This window comes from Pseudorasbora parva, chromosome 8, assembly GCF_024679245.1.
Source record: "Pseudorasbora parva isolate DD20220531a chromosome 8, ASM2467924v1, whole genome shotgun sequence".
Taxonomy (NCBI): Eukaryota; Metazoa; Chordata; class Actinopteri; order Cypriniformes; family Gobionidae; genus Pseudorasbora; species Pseudorasbora parva.
In genome coordinates this window covers 17,373,367-17,397,074 of record NC_090179.1, presented here as the reverse complement: position 1 = coordinate 17,397,074, position 23,708 = coordinate 17,373,367, and the positions used below count along the sequence as shown (strand labels likewise).

The 23,708-nt window shown below is 43.2% G+C and overlaps 1 protein-coding gene across 1 annotated transcript; it reads right to left on the bottom strand.

Annotated features, from left to right (window-relative positions):
• Positions 1-4,815: 4,815 nt before the first annotated feature.
• Positions 4,816-20,956, bottom strand: si:dkey-24p1.1 (uncharacterized protein LOC556718 homolog). Its single transcript, XM_067450231.1, is given in 18 exon segments — positions 4,816-5,865; positions 6,032-6,050; positions 6,052-6,084; positions 6,190-6,293; positions 6,376-6,433; positions 8,484-8,623; positions 8,847-8,955; positions 9,147-9,234; positions 9,581-9,835; positions 10,633-10,896; positions 11,063-11,344; positions 11,450-11,710; positions 11,886-12,152; positions 12,274-12,528; positions 12,628-12,948; positions 19,774-20,184; positions 20,290-20,330; positions 20,934-20,956. Coding segments are annotated over 17 exon segments (3,138 nt in total). The 5' UTR covers positions 20,324-20,330; positions 20,934-20,956; the 3' UTR covers positions 4,816-5,628.
• Between the last annotated feature and the right edge of the window lie 2,752 nt (positions 20,957-23,708).

Here is a 23,708-nt window from a genome sequence, read left to right as displayed (position 1 = left end):
GTCAAGCCGAACGGACCAACCAGATTATCGGACGGATGCTGCGCAGTTTGACTTCACAGAGCCCGGCATTCTGGTGCAACCAGTTAGCATGGGCCGAATATGCCCATAACTCGCTACCCTCGTCCGCCACTGGGTTATCCCCATTTGAGAGCTGTCTGGGTTACCAACCTCCACTTTTTGCGTCGCAGGAGTCTGAGACTTCCGTGCCATCCGTACAGGGTTTTATCCAGAGGTGCAAGCGTACTTGGAAGAGGGTGACATCTGCGTTATGTCGTACTAGAGCGCACACTCGTAGAGCGGCTAATCGTCGTCGGGTTAGGGCCCCTCGTTACGTTTGCGGGCAGAAGGTGTGGCTCTCCACCCAGAATCTACCGATACACGAGGGTTCTAAGAAACTTATGCCCCGTTTCGTTGGTCCATTTGCTATTGTAAGGGTCCTCAGTCCGGTTGCAGTCAAACTAAAGTTATCTCGTCAGTTACGTCGGGTGCACCCTGTTTTTCACGTGTCCTGTATCAAGCCTGTCATTCGCGTTCCCACCCGTCCCGCCCCTCCTCCTCCTCTCGACGAGGCGGATTCCATTTACAGAGTTCGAGAGCTGCTTGATGTTCGTACTCGGGGGCGTGGCCACCAGTTCCTGGTGGACTGGGAGGGCTACGGTCCTGAGGAGAGGCGGTGGATTCCGGCTCGGGACGTCCTGGATCGCTCGCTCATCGAGGATTTCTATCGGTCCCGCCAGGCCTCTTCCTTAGGAGCGCCAGGGGGCGCTCGTTGAGGGAGGGGTACTGTCAGGATCTGGGTTGCTTCTCTGTTTCCTCTCACTCATACCACCACACTCTGTCACACACTCGTTGACACACCCATCTCTCTCACTCTCCAGCGCACACACACACTGTCATGTGTCACACTCTGTCTTCACCTGTTGTTCATCACCATCAGCGCTCTCGCTGCTTTGTGCCCACACCTGTGTCGTGTCTTGTCTAATTACTTAGTCTACTTCTGGTGTTCGTCCTCTCTGTTCTGTGTCGGAGTATTGTTCAAGTGATGTGAGTAAACGCTCTCTCTTTGTGTCAACTGCACATCTTACCTGTGTCTTGTCTTACGAAGCAGCGCTCACCCTGTTGTCTCCCGTTGCCCGCCCTGGCTAGCCTCACCTGTGGAATTATCCGCTCTGCTGCCGTCGTCTGGGGTCCCTCTCACTGAGAGGAGTTTTCTGTTTGTTATTAGCACTTGTGGCAGATGATCCACGGAGGAGCTGTCTTCCTGAGAGCACCGTTTTGAGTTCTATTTCTAAGCTGTCTGTCTATAGACTGTTTTTGGACATTAAAGACATTGCATTATATCACCTTTGCTTTTGGATCCTTCTTGCTTGTGACAGTTTGGACTGGGTTTTTGTTGCATTTACACTGTTCTGACCAGCAGGGGACACAGTGGAGACGGGTGTCAGATTGAGTCAAAGCTTCTACGCAGTCAGTATGAGAGGACCCAAAAGCGAAAGCAGGTAATAATTTCTTTAATGAAAATAAGGCAAACAGCCACTGAGGCTGACAAACGGAAAGTGTCGCTTTAACAAACATCTTAAGTAGAAGACGACCCATGCAGGGTTGACCGGTCCGTAGACGGGATAGGCGGTGGCAGGCAGCGGCGGCCATAGAAGGACGAGTCCTAGGAGCCGATCACTGCATTCAGCAGCAGGTGAGCTGGGCAGAGTACAGATTAAGTACACAAACACTGAAGACAGTTAGGCAGACAGAACGGGACAGGACAGGACAGGACAGGTCAGGACTTGACAGGACAGGACAGGACAGGACAGGACAGGACAGGGTCTTCAAGGTCGAGTGATCTGATACATTCAAATAACAAGTCAATAATCTGGCAGAGAACAAAGGAAAGGCAAGGACTAGAAGTAGAGAAGCTAATCAGAGGGAAAGAGGGGACAGGTGAGACACCAATGAGTGTGATGAGGTAATGAGGAACAGCTGAAATCAAGTGTGGATGTGTGACTGTAACTGGAGGAAGGGGGAAACAGAGAAAGGCCAGCAGCGGGAGAAAGAGAGAAAGCAAACTAGTATTATGACAAACTGTTTCAAGCTGTGTCTCATTTTGTTAAATTTCGAAGGCTGCGTCCTCCAGAGAACACATCCTGGGAGCTTCTCAATATCCCTCCTCGTTTCCTCGCTCCTCCGTCCTCCATGCTATGACCTGGAAACCGATGGAGTTCAGCCATCTTGTTGGAGATCTCAATTCTCTAATTGCACCGCGAGGAGGAGTGAGGAGGTTTCCTGAGGCGTCGTGAGCGAGGATACACAGGAGTATCCTTTACCGAAGTGTTTTATTGACTAAACGTGAAGCACGCATTGATTCTCCTCCCCCTTCATATCGTGCCACATTTTATTCACCATTATTATTATGTTTACATGTACACGACACAAATGTTTGTCAAATAACAACAACTGACAGTTGCAGAATTATATCAAAGCACATGAACGAAACAATTAGAAAAACAAATGAAAACCAATACTATAGACTACAATGAATAAAAAGCAGTTCATAACTGGAATTTGTTGTTAATAATAACTGGTAATATTAATTAAAATATGGACAAATGTGGTATTTTGTGGAGACTGAAGCTCACAATATAAATAGTTATCTCTAATGTTGAAGAATCCCTACTAAATCCAGCTGTGTCATCATGACGGAAAGGGAACAAGAATATATCATTTCACTTGATTCAATTCCTCCGTCCTCACGTCTTTTCCTCGCGTCCTTCCCTCGCATCCTGAAGGGGTGGAGCTAAGGAGTGAGGAAAGGAAGCTAGGAAAGGAAACGAGGATGCACAAATAAGAACTGGGAAGCACCCCCTGTGTAGGATGCAGTATAGAGATTGCCAAGACATGTGACCAACTGGGCGGCAACGTCATTAGAGCGTAAAGAATTATGGGTATGTTTGGCCAGTTTACATTGCCTGATATAACATGACCTTCGAGCTCCACTCATTACATCCAGAGAGTGGGGGCTAGACATCAAGCTCCACCCATTACTTCCAGAGAGTGGGGTCTAGACATCAAGCTCCACTCATTACATCCAGAGAGTGGGTGCTAGATGTCAGCTAGACATCAAGCTCCACCTATAACATTCAGAGAGTTGGGGCTAGCTGTCAAGCTCCACCCATTAAATACAAAGAGTGGGGGATAGACGTCAAGCTCCACCCATTACATCCAGAGAGTGGGGGCTAGACGTCAAACTCCACCCATTACATATAAAGAGTGGGGTCTAGATGTCAAGCTCCACCCATTACATCCAATGAGTGGGGGCTAGACATCAAGCTCCACCCATTACATACAAAGAGTAGGGACTAGACATCAAGCACCACCCCTTACAAACAGAGACTGGGGGCTAGACGTCAAGCTCCACCCATAACATACAAAAAGTGGGGGCTAGACGTCAAAATCCACCAATTACATCCAGAGAGTGCGGGCTAGATGTCAAGCTCCACCCATTACATCCAGAGGGTGAGGGCTAGATGTCAAGCTCCACCCATTACATCCGAAGAGTGGGGGCTAGACGTCAAGCTCCACCCATTACATCCAGAGAGTGGGGGCCAGACGTCAAGCTCCACCCATTACATCCAAAGAGTGGGGACTAGATGTCAAGCTCCAACCATTACATCCAAAAAGTGGGGGCCAGACATCAAGCTCCACCCATTAAATCCAGAGAGTGGGGGCTAGACGTCAAGCTTCACCCATTACACCCAGAGAGAGGGGGCCAGACGTCAAGCTCCACCCATTACATCCAGAGAGTGGAGGCTAGACGTCAAGCTTCACCCATTACATACAAAGAGTGGGGGCTAGATGTCAAGCTCCACCCATTACATCCGAAGAGTGGGGGCTAGACGTCAAGCTCCACCCATTACATCCAGAGAGTGGGGGCTAGACGTCAAGCTCCACCCATTACATCCAGAGAGTGGGGGCTAGATGTCAAGCTCCACCCATTACATCCAGAGGGTGAGGGCTAGATGTCAAGCTCCACCCATTACATCCGAAGAGTGGGGGCTAGACGTCAAGCTCCACCCATTACATCCAGAGAGTGGGGGCCAGACGTCAAGCTCCACCCATTACATCCAAAGAGTGGGGACTAGATGTCAAGCTCCAACCATTACATCCAAAAAGTGGGGGCCAGACATCAAGCTCCACCCATTAAATCCATAGAGTGGGGGCTAGACGTCAAGCTCCACCCATTACTTCCAGAGAGTGGGGGCTAGACGTCAAGCTTCACCCATTACACCCAGAGAGAGGGGGCCAGACGTCAAGCTCCACCCATTACATCCAGAGAGTGGAGGATAGACGTCAAGCTTCACCCATTACATACAAAGAGTGGGGGCTAGATGTCAAGCTTTACCCATTACATCCGAAGAGTGGGGGCTAGACGTCAAGCTCCACCCATTACATACAGAGAGTGGGGGCTAGACGTCAAGCTCCACCCATTACATCCAGAGAGTGGGGGCTAGACGTCAAGCTCGACCCATTACATCCAGAGAGAGGGGGCCAGACGTCAAGCTCCACCCATTACATCCAGAGAGTGGGGGCTAGACATCAAGCTCCACCCTTTACATCCAAAGAGTGGGGACTAGACGTCAAGCTCCACCCATTACATCCAGAGAGTGGGGGCCAGACGTCAAGCTCCACCCATTACATCCAGAGAGTGGGGGCCAGATGTCAAGCTCCACCCATTACATCCAGAGAGTGGAGGCTAGACGTCAAGCTTCACCCATTACATACAAAAAGTGGGGGCTAGATGTCAAGCTCCACCCATTATATCCAAAGGGTGGGGACTAAACGGCAAGCTCCACATAACTGGCTATACTGTGTGTGAGACATCTCGGAGTCCAGACCTTAAATACAAGATCTTGACCAAAAGTTGATGCACTTCTTCATGGAAATTAAATACAAACAGTGACTTTTTTGGGGGGGCAAAGGTCCCATACAAAATATAATGTATGTATTTTATTTCTTCAATTATCACAAAAATAGTACAAAGTTTCATGTTAAATGCATCACACTGCAGAACAATGATTTGCTTAATAAACCTGTGCAGTCATCCCTTCCTGAAATCAGTAAGCTTGGGAGACGTTTTCTTTTATTTAAACAATTAATTTATGGATACACAGTTTTCCAAGCAAGCACCACTAAATTCATCACACAAATATAAGGCATGTTGATACAACCACTGTAAAACAAAATTCATGCCCCAATTGAAAATGTTCATTGAAAATGCTCTAGTGACTGATCACATCTATTTTTTTTTCAGTTGGCCAAATTTAATTTGATGCAATTTAATTCATAGAAATTCAATTTGGCCAACTAAATGAAGATGTGATCAGAAATGTTTTCAGTTGGTGCCTGATTTTTTTTTAACAGTGAATGAATAGTATCTTTAAGCATATTTCTGAATATTTCAATATTGTATTAATGCAATTGCAAGTGACACTGAAAAAATGAAAACCAGATAGATTCTTATCGCTCTAATGGAATAATAATTTGTATATGATAATCTTAATTTTAACTTTCAAATAACAGACTAATTATTAATTATAATACAGATTAATGTTTTAATACTTCATTTGGAAACTCCTACTGTTTATGTTTTATGGCTGAATATTCAGTTATGTCCTCATTATCAGAGCTGGAACTGCTAAAATTATGATTATGTTTGGGTTCTTTAACAATAGGTTTGGCAGAACAAGACACAGTGGAGTAATTCACTTCATCTTCTTCGCTAGTATCAGATTCCCAGTCTGCATTGATGAATGGACGTTTTGGTGCACATATAGAAGAAACATTCTCATAATCGTGTTCTGATTGGGAATTCTAGGATGAGGAGGAAATAATAATAATAAAAGGTTATCCATGTATACTACACAGCTGTATAAAACTGTTCTCCACAAATCAAAATTTGGTTTATCCTTACTGGTTGTTTTGTTGATATAAAGTAATAGAAGATAAAAAAAATTATGTTCAAATTCTCACAGCTTACCTTCAACTGCTTATTTTTTTACCATGGCATAGACTGCTGAACCTTCAGGTGCTCTAAAAACACAATTATACATGTATTAATCAAAAGCATGTTTTATTGTTTTCATTTGATTTTATATCAGTTAATTTGTGGGAATGCAAATTGTATACTTGATTTACCTTTTTGGCTCATTTTGTCTCTTGAAATCAAGAGTGACATAGTTTAAGGCAGCTGAGTCATTGTCCACATATTCAGGTTTTTGTGGTTTTGGGGAACATTTTCCCTTTTAGAACAAAAAGACAGTTGTTTGTAATTTTGATGTTGCAATGGCATCCTGTAGCATTTAAAGAAAAACTTTCTCTCACCAGTTTCATTTGTGGCAATTTAATGGCAGAATACACCGTGTGGATATTAGATTTCGGCCTTAAGAGGAAAAAATATATTTTAATTACAAAAAGTGATAAAGATTAGTGAAAAAGACATTAACGTGATAATTAACCCTAAAATAAAAATGTCTTTTTTTCTCTTTAGTAGAACAGTAAAGAATAGCTGAAACTTATAATGCAACTTAATGGCTACCGTCACTAAAGATGTCAAAAAAAACATATACAGGCAAAACAAAATTACTACCCAAGGCTCCTGATGATACATTGAGGTCTTATTAAGCTAAAAATTCAGTCTGTGCAAGAAAATGAACTTTATGTACAACATTGTCAGCTAAGACAGCCTCAGCCTCAGCTAAGAGTCCTGAAAAAATATCCAAAAAAACTTGCACAGTTCTGTATTTACATTATCCCAAAAGTTCCCAAGGATTTGTAAATCCAGAGAAATTGTGTGAACAAATGCAGAAGCACACCACTGTTGTGCCATTCAGTCAGGAAAGGATTAATCATTGGCGAGAACAGAGATTCCCAAAAAATTAAAGACATCTATTGGATCAATATCGCCGTGGCATTTTTGGGATGGAACGCTTCTAGGCCAACTTGGACTTGACAGAATCTTTCATGTTTTTGTAATAGACAGGTAAGCAAAAATGTCTTGTATATAATTATGTGTGGGTTATGCTGATGAAACTACACATAAAGTTAGGCCACTTGTACTTCAGTTAGGCCTACGCTGTCTGGTTACTATGTCCATGGCAGTGAAATTAAATACAGTATGTGGTGCACAACAGTTTGATTGTGCACTAACCATTACCTGCAAATTCTGTGGGTTTATTCAAATGTATGGATTCACTTTATATTAAGTGGCCTTACTATGTACAAATAATTTGATACAAGGGACTTGTATGTACTGTGTACATACACGATTATACATTGTACTTACATTTTAAAAAATACATGAATGGAATTTACTTTAATCTGTTATTAATTTGTGTAATTGCATTTTTTATTACACTGTTGACACTTCCTTTACACATAACCCTACTTATAAACCCATTACCCTTAAACTTACCCATACCACCACATTTCATTTTTCATATAATAAAATGGGGCGGCAGTGGCTCATGTAGGTTGTCTACAAACCGAAAGGTTGGTGGTTCGATCCTCGGTTCCACCTGACCAAGTGTCGAGCTGCTCCCGATGAGCTGGATGGTACCTTACATGGCTGACATCGCCGTTGGTGAATGAATGGGTGAATGTGAGGCAAAAATGTAAAGCGCTCTGGATGGCCATAGGGTCTGTTAAAAGCGCTATATAAATATAAATGCAGTCCATATAGGTTGCGGTATCTATGATAAGCACAAGTGCCACTTTGATGAACAATACAAGAACAACTTTCCTCTCTGTTATAAAGAAACGCAGCGTCAGCTCACGTGTGAGTTTGCTCCTGCACACGTCATTATCTAACAGCTAGCCGTGACCTTGGTCAGGAACATTTGCTGAGATTACAGACCAGTTGTTTCGCTTCATAAGACCTCAATATATCATCAGGAGCAATGAGTATTAGTTTTGTTTTGCCTGTATCTGTTTTTTTATTTCTCAAAGTGACAGTATCCATTGACTTTATTATATGAGTAACCAAGGACCACGGTTTCAGCTAAAAATCTTCTTTAGGGGAGACCAGGTATGGTTGTAACACTTTTTTCTTTAGCACCTAACCTTTTTTTAGCTACATGTCTACTTCAAATGGAAAAAATTCTTCAACTTTTCTTCACAAACTTTGTGAGATGTTAACAAATATTTAAAAAAAAAATATAATAATTCAAAAAAATTATTATGTTGCTTCAGGAGTGATAGCAATACAGACTGGAAAACATCCATATGGGATCGTAAAGGAAGCCAGAGGAAATGGAAACTGTCATATAACTCCTATCTTATCTGTGATTTATGGAATTGGTAGTGTTGCAATTCTCCCCATGTTACAACTATACCCAGTCCCTCTACTGTTCTACTGAAGAAAAAAGGCATGCATATAAGAAAAAACTTGAGGTAAACTATCCTTTTGTCTCCATCAATTATGTAGCTGTTACCTTGGATTGGGATTGAGGTCCTGCGTTTGTGTAGGATCTTGGGAATGGGGTGTTGGATGTGATGGATTAACCCTTATTCCTTGACATGGATCAGGAATGTCTTCCATTGACATATTTCCCCGGGTGTTATTTTGCGATCCCTGATATTCCAAATATTCCAAACAGAACACATATTTTATTAAGTAAACAGATACTTGCTTAATAAGCAAAACTCAAGCAATATATATATATATATATATATATATATATATATATATATATATATATATATATATATATATATATATATATATATAAGCCATGCTTATTAAACTGTGTTCGAGTAAGTAACCCAGTTACTGAAACAAAATTAATTCAAATAACCAATAAAAGTAAGTTTGCCACTGTAGAAGAGCGTGACAGGATTACTGGGAAAAAACACAATGGATTATCTGCTCCACTTTGCTGATCCAATCTTGCCTTGATGATAGTCCTGAAAAATAATGACCACAATGATTGGAAGATGGTGACTGGAAGAAGGAAATAGTCCTAAGTAACAGTCACAAACCAAAATCAACATCTAAAAGGACCACTAATATGAAGACAAATTAATTAATGATGCAAGCTTATTTTAAGATTATTTTCTTCGCTTAAAGAAGAAGAAGAGAACAAATACGTATGTACCTGTGTATCAGAAACATGGCCGCAGCAATGAGCATCAACAGGAGAAAGACAGGTACGATTATCTGGTAGAACACCTTAAGAGAGTTACCTAAAATAAGAGAGTTTTATGGAGAAATCATGATCACATCATTTCCAAAACACAACCCTGATCATCTTAATCTAACCTCAAATTCATAACCTAACCTAGTTAAATTTTTAAAATAGTCCAAAATATTGCAAATGGCATATGGTGTGCTTTCATCCCTCCCTAAAAGCCCAAACTTAATGTCCAAATCAGTTAGATCAGAAATTTTCATAAAATAGTCTTTAGTCTAGTAATAGATTGTTTCTAAACTGCAAGACATGCTCGATGATACAACAAGTAATTAAACCGGTGCATTAAGAAGATAAACTCTTCCCCAAGTGCTTTCTGTGCATGTGCTCTTCATACTCACTGCTGAGAAATAACACAATGTTTTTGGATTGGGATTCTCCAATACTATTGGTCGCTGTACAGTAATATGTTCCTGGGTTCTGAGGTAGAACAGTGAAGTTCTGTTGGTCTGACAGGACGGTTGTGTTGTCCTCCTTTCTGTACCATTTGTAGTCAGTGGCGGGAGGATACGCATCTGCACTGCAGGTCAGATACACTGTAAACTCCCAATTCCGCTCATCTGTCATGTTATGAATAATATTTATGTTTGGAGTATCTGCAGAAAACAGGCAAACAGACAGGAACCTTCATAATCAACATTTATGTGATCCAAACATCCATGATGTGATATTGTTAGAATTGAAAGTTGTGTAATATTAATCCATTCAAGAAACTATCATGACAAAGTCCATCATTTTTGAAAGCTTGTTTCTGTCACAGAATATAAAATGAAAAAGGTAATTTTTTATCTAACAATACTACTTTTTTCTTAGAATTGTTATATAAACAAGTCAGAATTGTATGTGTGTGTGTGTGTGGGGGGGGGGGGGGGGATTCTGAATTGTATTCTTGCCAGTGGGACGTTTTTTCTCACAAATGTTGAGTTTATATCTCACTATTCTGATTTGTTGTTCAACAGCTCTGACTTCTCACAATTCTGATTCTTTTTCTTGCAGTTCTGCTTTTTTTCCTGCCTTTTTTCAGTTCTACTTTTTGTATAGCTTTGACTTTTTCTTACAAATTCAGAATTTTTTATCTTACAATTGCGTGATATAAACTCGCAATTCCATGTTATAAAGACAGAATTGCACAAAAAAAAAAAAAAAAAAAAAAAAAACAAGGAAGGAAGGCAGAACTGAGGGTAAAATTCAGAATTGTGTGATATAAAGTCCAGTTCTTAGGAAGAAAAAATGCAGGTCTGACCTTTTTCCAGCTTCCTTATTCATTAGACTACTTAAACCAATGAAAAACAACAACAACAACAACAACAACAACATTTCTTTCAGAAAAGTCAAAGAAGCCTTTTTGCTTCTAAAAGATTGTGTCAAATAATTATTATGGAATAATACTCACATTTCACCCTGATTTCCACTGATTGGGATCTTGTTTTTCCAATGGAATTAATTGCAATACAGATGAACTGACCAGAGTCAGAGATATTCAGGGAATCAAAGTGCAGTTTCTGTTCATGTCCAACTGTCTTAAATTGTCCATTGAATCTTTTCATCCACTCATATGAGGATGGAGCAGGTTTGGCGCGAGCATTGCATGTAAGAGTCAGCTGACTCCCAAACTTCTGTTCTCCTTTAGAACTTGCAGTCACATTTTTAGGTGCATCTACAAACGTGATATATAAGAAGATGAAATCCAAATTGTTTTAGTTGAAGAAATGCTAAAAGTCTCATTGATCAGTTTTAATTAAAGCATATAATGTTCCTTAAAATAAGCCATAAGTCCTTGAAATATCTTAAATAATTGTAGGTATTTTAGTTTTGATACTTACACAACACAGTTAGATGCTGTTCAGTTTCTAGATTCCCCTCTGAATTCTCGGCTTTGCACTTGTACCTTCCTGCATCTGACTCAGTTACGTTCAAGTATATGGTTAAATAGTTTGCAGATTCAGTGATGTTCCCTCGAGTGCTTTGAATATTTCTGAGAACATACTGAGATCTTGTCACCGTGATGTTTGACTTAGGAAAGCTTTGCACCGTGCAGACAATGGAGAGTTCTTCAAACTCTCTCACCTCACTTTTCATATTCAAACTGAGCTTAGATGGAGGATCTGCATAGTTCATGGAGACGTGTGAAGAAGAGACAAAATGATTGGGATGTGTGACATGTGAAATGATTCACCTTGACTTTAGATTTAGGAACAAAACAGACTTACAAAGCACATCAACATTAATGGAGCGTGATCTGGTTCCAATGGTGTTTTTAACATCACATGTGTACTGCCCTGCATGTTGAATGGTCACATTGTCAATGTTTAACTCTCCAGTTTGAGATGATAATGGGAAATTAGATAGTCCATTTATGTGATTCCACGTGTACACTGGTTTAGGGTTAGCTTCAGCAGAGCATGTCAAATTCAGTCTAGAGTTCACTTGTACAAAGTCTTTGCCTTGTATTTCAATGTTTTGTGGCGAATCTGTTTAAAAACATGATTTAGAAAGCTTACCACACTGTAATCTACATGCAGACTTTGGTAGACATATATAATTATAATTGACTTAAGTGAAGCGACTCAGCATCTAACATACATTATAGTTAATTTTGCTGAAAATTAATTACACATCTTCATTATTAATCACAGCAATACTTACACTTTACAGATACCTGGATTGTATTTGACGTCACGCTTTTTAAAGCATTACCAGCCTGGCAATGGTAAGATCCTCTATTGCCTGCTGCAATGTTATAGATGGTTAATGTGTTGTTGGTTTGTTGTAGCACATTGTTCTTAAAGTACCATTTAAACTGCGTGGCTGGCGGGTTACTTTCTTGGACTGAACATTTAAGTATCAGTGTGTCTCCCTCTTTGAGATCTTCAACTTTGACCAGAGGTTCCACTGTGACATTATTTGGACCATCTGAAGGCATGCAAAATGCATTTTGATTACAAGAAATAATTATTAGAGTTAACATTATAATGATTGAGCAGATGATTAACTGGGGATGGTTTTTCTTGTTTACATAAAACATAAAACTCACATTTCACATCAATTATAATGATATTTGATTTCATTGATCCATGCTTGTTTGTAGCTGTACAAGAATAATTTCCACTGTCTTTTGGTTTCACATGATTTAGTGTCAAGTTAGACACATCCTGAGACAATGATTTCTCATCTTTGAGCCATGAGAAGGCAACATTAGGGTTTCCTCTGCTGGTGCAGGAGAGAGTGACATAATCTCCCTCCTTCACAACACTGGAGCTCACAATTGCAGTTGTCTCTTTAGGTGCATCTGGAGAAGAAAAAGAGATGAAGGTGGCTCATTGAGTGAACAGTCATCACATTGGTCAGTTACAGTAAATGCACAGTGTTTGTTTCCATAGACACTCACATTCCACAGACAGGGTGATATTCCTGATCTGGAATATGTCCTGAGATTGGGCTGGACGACAAGACAGAATTCTTTTGTCATCCATCCATGTCACATTGAGTTTTAGTTTGGTGACATTTCTGCCCTCTTCTTCCTCCTCAGTCTCTATGATCATATCGGTTAATGAGGAGGACGTCCATTCTTGCTTTTGTCCTGCATGGATGAGCCACTCGGGATATTTCAAGCAGGAACTAAATGTGGAACAGTAGACAGTAAACTCTTCGGATTCCTTGAGTGGATTCTCTAGCTCTGGTGGTTTAACATGCACCTTACAAGGGTTGTCTGAAATAAAGAGTAGATTATGGAGTACAGGTGAAAAAACATTCTTATTTAGAATTTGGCACATTTTGAGACATATGAGAACGTCTCAGGTTACGTATGTAACCCTAGTTCCCTGAGGGAACGAGACGCTGCGTCGAAACGCTGTGAGAACGCCTCTGCGTTAATGTGTCGTGAAGCGCCTGTAGAACCATTCCATCGGAAAAAAGATCGATCGTCGGCGTGATGACGTCATCGACGGGAAGCTATAAAACGTCCGTGAAAACAAACAGGAACTAACTTCTGATAAAGCCTGAAGTAAGTGATCACGGACACGCCGGGAGTATGGCAGAGCGACGCAGCGTCTCGTTCCCTCAGGGAACTAGGGTTACATACGTAACCTGAGACGTTCCCTTTCGGGGAACTCGAGCTGCGTCGAAACGCTGTGAGAACGCTTATACCCACATCGCCATAGGACCAAGTGTCTCGTATGTGTGAAGCCGAAGCGCACACGGTTACGAGAGTACCTGTGCCCCAACTGTAGATGCCAGGTCTAGTTCATAGAACCTGACGAAGGTTAAAGGAGACGACCATCCGGCCGCGTTACAAATATCGTGGAGGGAAGCCCCCGACAAAAGTGCTTTTGAAGCAGCCATACCCCTGGTTGAATGCGCCCGGACAGCCAGTGGAGACTGCTGCCCGGCCGCCTCATAAGCAAGTGAGATGGCCTCGACCACCCACTTGCTCATCCTCTGCTTAGATACTGGGGCCCCTTTCTTAGGGGGCCCGAAACAGACAAACAGCTGATCAGTTTTCCTCCACAGGGCAGCTCTGTGGACATAAGTATCTAACGCCCTGACAGGGCACAGCAGATTCAATCTTTCCTGGTCTGACGTCGTGAAAGGAGGAGGACAGAACGCCTGAAGAGTGATGGGGCCCCGTGGGCTCGTAGGAACCTTGGGGACATAACCCGGCCTGGGATGCAGAAATGCTTTCACCATCCCAGGCGCAAACTCTAAACATGAGGGCCCTACAGACAGGGACTGAATATCTCCTATTCTCTTTATAGATGAAAAAGCCAACAAAAATACCGTCTTGAGGGTAAGGAACTTATCCGAAACCTCCTCCAAGGGTTCGAATGGAGGCTCGGACAAGCCCCGTAAAACAATGGCTAAGTCCCATGCTGGGACCCTCGAGTGCATAGCCGGCCTCAACCTTAAAGTGCCACGGAGGAAACGTGTAATCAGAGGGTGTCTTCCCAAAGACACTCCACTGAAAGGGACGTGGAAGGCACCCAAGGCCGCCACGTACACCTTTATTGTGGAGGGGGTCAACCCTGCCGAGAACCTTGCCTGCAGAAACTCCAGCACTGTACCAACCGGGCAGTTAACTGGGTCCCACTGGCGTTCTCTGCACCATGCTGAGAAAAGTTTCCATTTCAGAGCGTACAGTTTCCTCGTGGACGGAGCTCTGGAGTAAAGGATGGTCTCTACGACCTCGGCCGAGAGACCTTCCTCTATGAGCCTAGCCCCCTCAGAGGCCAGGCCCACAGTTTCCACATCTCCGGGCGTGGGTGCAGGAATCTCCCGCCCGCCTGAGAGAGTAGATCCCTCCTGGTCGGAATCTCCATCGGAGAGCCTTCCAGGAGAGATATCAGGTCCGAGAACCATACTCGGGTCGGCCAGTACGGAGCCACTAGAAGTACCTGGGCCCCGTCCCGGTGTACCCTCTCCAGAACTCCTGGAAGCAGGACAATCGGGGGGAAGGCGTACAGAGGTAGCCTCGGCCACTCCTGTACCATGGCATCCAGCCCCAGCGGGGCCGGATGGGTCAGAGAAAACCACTGCGGGCAGTGGGAATTCTCCGCCGAAGCAAATAGGTCTATTTCCGCTTTCCCATAAACCTTCCATAGGAGCTCCACCACCTCTGGGTGGAGTCTCCATTCCCCGGGCCTCGGCCCCTGTCTCGACAGGCTGTCTGCTTCCTGATTTAGGACCCCGGGGATATATACTGCCCTTATTGACAGCAATTTCCCCTGGGCCCACAGGAGGATCCGATGTGCCAATTTGTCCAAAGGACGGGACCTCAGACCCCCCTGGTGATTTATGTAGGCGACCACCGACGTGTTGTCTGTCCTGACTAACACATGGTGGCCCCTGAGGTCGGGCAGGAACTGTTTCAATGCAAGAAACACTGCGAGCATCTCTAGCCGATTTATGTGCCAGTGCCGCTGATGTTCCTGCCATAGACCCTGGGACGAGCGACCACTCATGGTCGCCCCCCAGCCCGTGAGAGAGGCGTCTGTCGTTAGCGTTACGCGACGAACATGAGCCCCCAACACGGGACCCTGAGATAAAAACCCCGGGTTTTTCCACATGACCAGAGCACGTAGGCATCGCCGCGTGACTTTGATCGTGCGGAGCGGATTTCCCCTCGGGGAGAACCCTTTCGTTTTGAGCCACCACTGCAGTGGCCTCATGTACAGTAGGCCAAAAGGTATCACGTTGGATGCTGCTGCCATGAGACCTAACAGTTTCTGGAACTGTTTCACAGTGACGGCCCGGCCTAGCTTCTGTTCTTTGACGGCTGCCAGGACCGATGCTATGCGTGTTGGCGATAATTGCGCCCGCATAATTACCGAATCCCAGTTCACACCTAGAAAAGTGGTTCTCTGAGCCGGAGAAAGCACACTCTTCTTGGCGTTCAGCCTCAACCCCAACTTCGACATGTGGGCGAGAACAGCATCTCGATGCTGAACCGCCATCTGTTCTGTATTCGCTAGAATCAGCCAGTCGTCGATATAGTTCAGTATGCGGATGCCCTGTAGACGCAGCGGCGCCAGAGCTGCATCCACACACTTGGTGAACGTGCGGGGTGACAGTGCTAGACCGAAGGGAAGTACACGATATTGGTATGCCTCTCCCCCGAAGGCAAACCTCAGGAACTTCCTGTGATGTGGAAGGATGGAGACATGAAAATACGCATCTTTGAGGTCTATGGTGACAAACCAATCCTCCGATTTGACCTGCGCTACAATCTGTCTGAGTGTAAGCATCTTGAATTTGAGCTTGGCCACCGAGCGATTCAATAGCCGCAGATCTAATATCGGGCGTAAGCCCCCATCCTTCTTCGGCACGATGAAGTAACGGCTGTAAAAGCCAGACTCCCTGCTGGGAGGGGGAACCCTCTCTATAGCCCCTTTTTGCAGGAGTGTCTCTACTTCCTGTGCCATTACCAGAGCCTGCTCCGGGCCCACCTCTGTAGGTAGGACACCGCAGAAAGGAGGTGGCCGACTTCTGAACTGAATGGCGTACCCCTTTTCTATTATCTGCAGGACCCAATGAGATATATTTGATAGACGTTTCCACTCGTCTAGAAAATCTACTAAGGGAACCAGCCTCTCGAGGCTGGCCTCTGGTGTATTTTGAGCAACAAGCACAGTGCCCTGAAGCGGCGGACCGGCAGGGAACGACTGACTTGACTGCTCGGGGGCCCCCCGAAGGGGGTGCCGACCACCCTCGGGTGGCCCGCGGAGACCGACTGCGCCCCGGCATTGCGGCGGGGTTGGCAGCGCGGCCCCCCGAGGGTGCCGTAGGGAAGCGCGTACCGTTGGCAGGGGTAAACACCGCTTCCCTACGGGGGGAACCACCCTCAGCGTCCTGGCGCTTCTGGCGTCAGGAACGCTTCGACGAGGCCTTCTTGGCGATCAGGACTGTCCGCAGATCAGCCCTGCCCCTCGAAGGCCTCGCCTGAGAGCGCCGCCCCTCGTCCCCGCGCTGAGGGGGAGCTCGAGCGGCGACGCTCTGCTTTTGTTGCGCCCTGTGAGCGGAGCTCGTACTCGGCTTGGGCTGCCTGATGTCAGCGGCAGCCCCAGGGACCTGGACCCGGAGAGGGAGAAACTGCTTTAGCGCCGCAGCTTGCTTCTTTGACTCCTGGAACCTCTCGGTGACAGTGTGTACTGCGTCACCGAAGAGGCCACCAGGAGACAGCGGCGCGTCGAGCAGGAAGCTTTTCTCCCTCTCCTTGATTTCAGTGGGGTTGAGCCATAAATGCCTCTCCGTAGCCACCAAGGCTGCCATAGAGCGGCCAACACATCTGGCCGTCTCCTTGGTGGCCCGGAGAGCAAGATCAGCTGATGTTCTGAGCTCATTTATAATATCTCCCCCCACTTCATCACGTCCATCTAAGTCCCTGAGCAGGTCAGCCTGATAAGCCTGCATTATAGCCATAGTATGCAGGCATGCAGCAGCCTGACCTGCCGCCGAGTACGCTTTGCCCACCAGTGCCGACGTTGTTTTTAATGGTCTGGTGGGCAAAGTCGGGGCCTTCAGGGACGATGCCGAGGAAGGCGAGAGATGGCTCGCGAGCGTCTCTTCTACCTTTGGCATCGCCCCATAACCGTAGTGCTTCAGCCCCATGATGTTGCTATAGACCGAAGTCTGAGGGCTGAACACACGGTATGATGCCGGTCTCCTCCATGACTTTGCCACCTCGGTGTGCAAATCATGGAAGAACGGCAGGCCCCGTCGCTGAGGTTCTGAAGCGCGAGCGGGCAGGAATCTTTCATCTAATTTACTAGATTTTCTTCTTCCTGCCTCAGATCTTTCTATGGGCCAGTCAATATTTAGTCTGGCCACAGCTCGCGTTAAAACCTCAACGAGCTCCTCACTCGCAGGGGACTGAAGTGGCGAATCTTCAGTCGCGATGCTCTCAACGTCCACCTCCTCGGAGCTGGATAGTTGGAGCACCGGCGACTCTCTCGGGGGGGAAGAAACCGCCATGCGTGCTTCCATGCCCCGAGAAGAGCCGCTGGATGGTGCAGGTGAGGGCAGAGATAAGGCAGCGCCCGTCTCTAACCCCTCTGCAACATCCAATTGTGATCCCCACGACTGCAGCCTCCGCTCCGCCTCAGCGACAGCGGGACCAGAGCCGCGGGGAACACGAGCCGAGGCATCCTCCTCGAAGAGTGCCCGGCGGGAGCGCAGCGTTCTCAGTGGCATACGCTCACAGTGCTCGCAAGCAGCCCCCTCGAGGGCTGCCTGGGCATGCTGCGCTCCCAAGCAGGCTACACAAAGAGAGTGTGTATCCCCGCTCGTGATGTAGCGTGGGCAGGGATGAACACACCTCTTAAAGCTGCTTTCACTCGCCATTTTACTCTATCTATTTTATTTTCTCTTTGTTTGTTAATATATACTGCAATATTTAACAAAAGGGCGGAAAATCTCTGGATATAGACAGACAAAAACACCAAATAGACAGACAGGTTCACACAGATCGCTTGCTGAAGGCACAGAAGCTAGTTCCTGTTTGTTTTCACGGACGTTTTATAGCTTCCGGTCGATGACATCATCACGCCGACGATCGATCTTTTTTCCGATGGAATGGTTCTACAGGCGCTTCACGACGCATTAACGCAGAGGCATTCTCACAGCGTTTCGACGCAGCTCGAGTTTCCCGAAAGGGAACCAGTGTTTGGCATCAGCCAACAGTGAACATTCTTCTCAGAATGTTGGTTAACATTTTGGAAAGCCTCTTTCCAAAAAGTTTGTTCAAAGTTATCTGGTCTTAATATTCTCAAAATGTTAGCATTAGAACATAATTTATACATGTTTGTGGAACTTTTTTTTTTTTTCTGAAATATTTGAGTTGGACATTTGTCATTTGTGCGTTACTACTTGTTTCAGAACATTGAAGTTCTCTTCCCATAATTTTTGTAAAATTATAATAAAAAAATAAAAATAATAATAATGTTCCCTTAAAGTTTGCATAATCAAGAAAAAAAATGTATAACACTTAGAGCGAATGCAGAAATAACATTAACTTAACGCAAACGTTCTTAATACGTAATTTGGACTCTTCATGAAGACTTAGTTCACACTTGTAGTTCGGTTAGTTTGGTCTGGACCAAAAAACAAAAACAAAACATATAGTCCTGGTCCGCTAAGCGTTCACACTGGCCAGTTTAACAGCAACCCTAAAGTTACTGAACCAAAGGCATAGGGAGACGCTCACAACCTGATTGGTCAGCTTATATGATGTAGGAGCTTGCTTACCGAACATTCAAAACAATGCTGTGTGCTGGGTTAAACGCAGTAATTTTATGCATGCTCCTATGGCATTATTTTTACCCGCTGAGAACTCATGAAGAGCTCATAAAATGCTCAAAACATTTAAAACAGCAACAGGATTTCCTCCGTTGTATGGAGAAAAGAGACGGGCGTCTTTTATTCAAAAGAGATGGCAGTTCCGTCATCTGTACCGTCAAATGGGGAACACGGGTCCTTTGATGAGAAGAACCGGGTATGCTTTTTGTGTGTTTTTTCTAGCATTCTCGAAACATGCACGTTTGGATACACCGATCTGACTATGCGTCGCATCCTGTGACATTACGTCTGGTTTTTGGTTCATTTACATGTCTTTGGCCCGTGTTGCGTTCATATATCAATCGAACCACACCAGAGTTTGTTTGGAAGCGGACCGAGACCCGTCTTTTTATCGGCCTTGGTCCGCTTGTTTGGCCCGCACCAGGGTTCGGATGGCAGCTTTCACATATGTTCAAATGAACCGCACTAAACGAGCAATCGCACCAGGGTTTGTTTTAATCGAACCAAACATGACAAGTGTGAACGCACCCTTAATGTCAGGATTGTATGGATTTATTATATTCTTTATTATTACTTGCTGGTTGTAATTTTTGGAGAACCTTGGTCACATTGTTTCATTGTCTAAAGAAAAGAGCAGCATGTTCCATGGAATACGGATAGAGGATAAGTAAATGAAGACAGATTTATTTATTTTTTCATACAAGGAAACAACAAATGAGTCCCATTCAGAAAAAACATTGCTCACCTTTGACTGTGAGAGTCATAGCTTTACCCATGTACTTATTTTTTTCTGAACCAATGAATCTAAAGCTGTAGTTCCCACTGTCTGTTTTTTGAAGATTTGTGATTCTTAAATCACATTGTATCCATTCCTTTATTTGCATGGTTGATGTTAAATTAGTCATGTACTCCACTCTGTTGGAATAATCTGGTGACTGGGGGCGTTCTTTTGTGTTGCTGTATACAATAGTCCCATTAAACATTTCTGATTTTGTATCAAAATATGGATCTTTAAACCACAGCAGTTTCAGATTCGACTGTTCCTTTTGTTTTAAATAACCACAGGGGATGGTTATACTTGACCCTTCCTCAGTTGTTTTTTCAAGCATATTTATTTTAACTTCCAACAAGTCTGCGAAGGAACTTGTAAGAATAACTGTAGGAAAAACAACATCGGTAACAGTTTAATGTATTCCAACAAATTAGGACAGTCATTTTATAAAAATCAACATATTCAGTACATAATCCAGACAATGCATACCAAACAGAAGCAGAAGAATCCCTTCAGGAACCATACTTCAGCTGCTAATGAAACAAAGACATTTATATTATTAAGTTGGGCACCAGTGTCTTTAAAACTCTGATGGCACATTTGCTGTTTGTTGTTGTGTGTGTGGGTGAATGTGTGTATTTTGGAGGGCACAGCTGTGAATGAGTCAGACTGTTTTTTTTCCCTTCCTTTTTTGCTCATCCTTGTGGAACAGGTGCCTGCCGTAAAATGTGATTTTGACAACACCAAACTTATTAATTGAAAATTTTCTATGTTTTTTATTTATTATTGAATTTGTCACCTTATTTTATTTACGCTGCAGTAACACGTACATCAGGCCATCCCCTCCAGGTAACACTTTACAATAAGGTTGCATTAGTTAACATGAACTAACCATGAACAACACCCTTTTTCAGCATTAGTTCATCTTAACACATAGTAATGCATCTATTCATATTAACAGCGCAATTGACATCAAACAGCATTAGTTCACATTAAAATGACACAATCTCATGTCAAAAAGTTTTGTTTTGAAGAAGCACAGTGCTTGTCATGCAGGATTGCGTAAGTAATTTGACAACTAAATGTGTTTTATTAAGATAAACAATAATGAAAGGCAATGAAAATTAACTTACCTTCAGATCAAATGCGTTGTTCTCAATGGGCAGCTTAACAACATTCAAACCGAGAAACAAAAGGAGAACTTCATCCATGTGTATTTCTAACTTGTTATATTTGCATGCATGAACATTCAGATATGACCATAAGGATATACTGTAATTCAACATAATTTACTGAATGACCAAACCACATCCTACAGTTGTGGGTTCAATGAGGGCTATCTTATTTCTAAGATAGTGTAGTTCATTAGCTATGTTTCCATCCACCTATTTTTATGCACATTTTGGGATATTGCCTAAAACAAACACTTGATGGAAACATACAAATGCCCATAAAAAGTGTATGTGTTCAATTTAGGCCGATACATTTTTACCTGATAAAATAGACATGCACATAAACTATGATGGAAACACATTTAACAAATAAATCCCTTCGATTTGCAACAACAACAAAAAAACATATACGAATGGATAACTGGACTAACCAGCGGACCAATTTCATTGCCACAGCATCTCAAATGTTGAGAATAAAACATGCCAGAGCCAAAGAATATCATCAATATGATTTGGTAAATTGAAACATGACAACGTTTATTGTATTTTGTCTGCACACACTGTTCCATTTTTATTACGGATACCATGTTGCATCAATTTCCCAGGAAGATGGATTTGTTCTCTTAAACACATGACATTGAAACGCTGCTTTATTCACAAATGATTTATGCCATATTCCAATTTTGCACTCAAGTTTAGTTTGCAACTATGGATAGAAATATGCTGCCCGCTACTGTCAAAGATCTTAAATAAATAGCCTTAATGGGATAGTTCACCCAAAATAATTATGGCCTCATTTAGCCTGTATAAATTTTGTTGTTCTGCTGAATACAAAGGAATTTATTTGGAAGAATGTTTGTAACCAAGCAGATCTCCGCAGCCATTGACTACCATAGTGGGGAGGAGAAACTATGGTGTATAGTACACTACACTTTGGCCTATATATATATAGGCCAAAAGTTTGGGCACATTACTATTTGTAATGTTTTTGAAAGAAGATTCTTATGCTCATCAAGCCTACATTTATTTGATCAAAAATACAGATTTTTTTAATTTTTTTTTTTTATTGTGATATACTATTAAAATTTAAAATATTTGGTTATCAATGTATTATACTTTACATTATCATTTATTTCTGTGATGCAAAGCTGAATTTTCAGGATCGTTACTCCAGTCTTCAGTGTCACATGACATCCAGTCTATCACATGATACTTAAGAAATCATTCTAATATTCTGATTTATTATTAGGGATGCACCGAATCCAGGATTCGGGTTCGGATTCGGCCGAATATTGGGCTTTTTGACTGGGTTCGGTTTCTGCCGAACCTTAGAATTTTTTTTTCGGTCTTGAACCGAACTGTTTCTCTCGGAGTGGGACGGCTGCTGTTTCTCTCGGAAAACTGATGCTGATAATATATGAGCACGGGTGAACCAAGGATTTGTGTAAGTTTATGTTATGTCAATGTAAATTTATTTAATCTGTGTAAAACATCAGTGTTTGCACGACAGTGGCTGTATTGAGTGCTTTTGCAAAACATGAATTAAAAAACGTATCCAAGATGATGATGACAATAATAATTATTACTATACTAAGTTTTGATTACAAATACTTTATATGAATGTGTCTGAATGTATTTTCATCCGCCGGGATGATATGACTACAGACAGCAATACGGCATGTGTCATCCTTTTAAAATTAAATTAAAAATACACTGCTGTGGACGTTGATTATGTTATTAATGTGTTTACTGTGATAATGGACTGAGGATGGGAGTTGGATTCGGTATTTGGTTTCGGATTCGGTAGAATATTAACTAGTGGATTCGGTATTCGGCCGAACCTCAAAAAATCTGGATTCAGTGCATCCCTATTTATTATGAGTGTTGGAAACAATTCTGCTCCCTAATATACAGGTCCTTCTCAAAAAATGTGCATATTGTGATAAAAGTTCATTATCTTCCATAATGTAATGATAAAAATTAAACTTTCATATATTTTAGACTCATTGCACACCAACTGAAATATTTCAGTTCTTTTATTGTTTTAATACTGATGATTTTGGCATACAGCTCATAAAAAAACAAAAAATCTAAAAAAAAATAGCATATCATGAAAAGGTTCTCTAAACGAGCTATTAACCTAATCATCTGAATCAACTAATTAACTCTAAACACCTGCAAAAGATTCCTGAGGCTTTTAAAAACACCCAGCCTGGTTCATTACTCAAAACCGCAATCATGGGTAAGACTGCCGACCTGACTGCTGTCCAGAAGGCCATCATTGACACCCTCAATCGAGAGGGTAAGACACAGAAAGACATTTCTGAACGAATAGGCTGTTCCCAGAGTGGTGTATTAAGGCACCTCAGTGGGAAGTCTGTGGGAAGGAAAAAGTGTGGCAAAAAACGCTGCACAACGAGAAGAGGTGACCGGACCCTGAGGAAGATTGTGGAGAAGGACCGATTCCAGACCTTGGGGGACCTGCGGAAGCAGTGGACTGAGTCTGGAGTAGGAATATCCAGAGCCACCGTGCACAGGCGTGTGCAGGAAATGGGCTACAGGTGCCGCATTCCCCAGGTCAAGCCACTTTTGAACCAAAAACAGCGGCAGAAGCGCCTGACCTGGGCTACAGAGAAGCAGCACTGGACTGTTGCTCAAATTTTGCATGTCATTCGGAAATCAAGGTGCCAGAGTCAGGAGGAAGACTGGGGTAAAGGAAATGCCAAAATGCCTGAA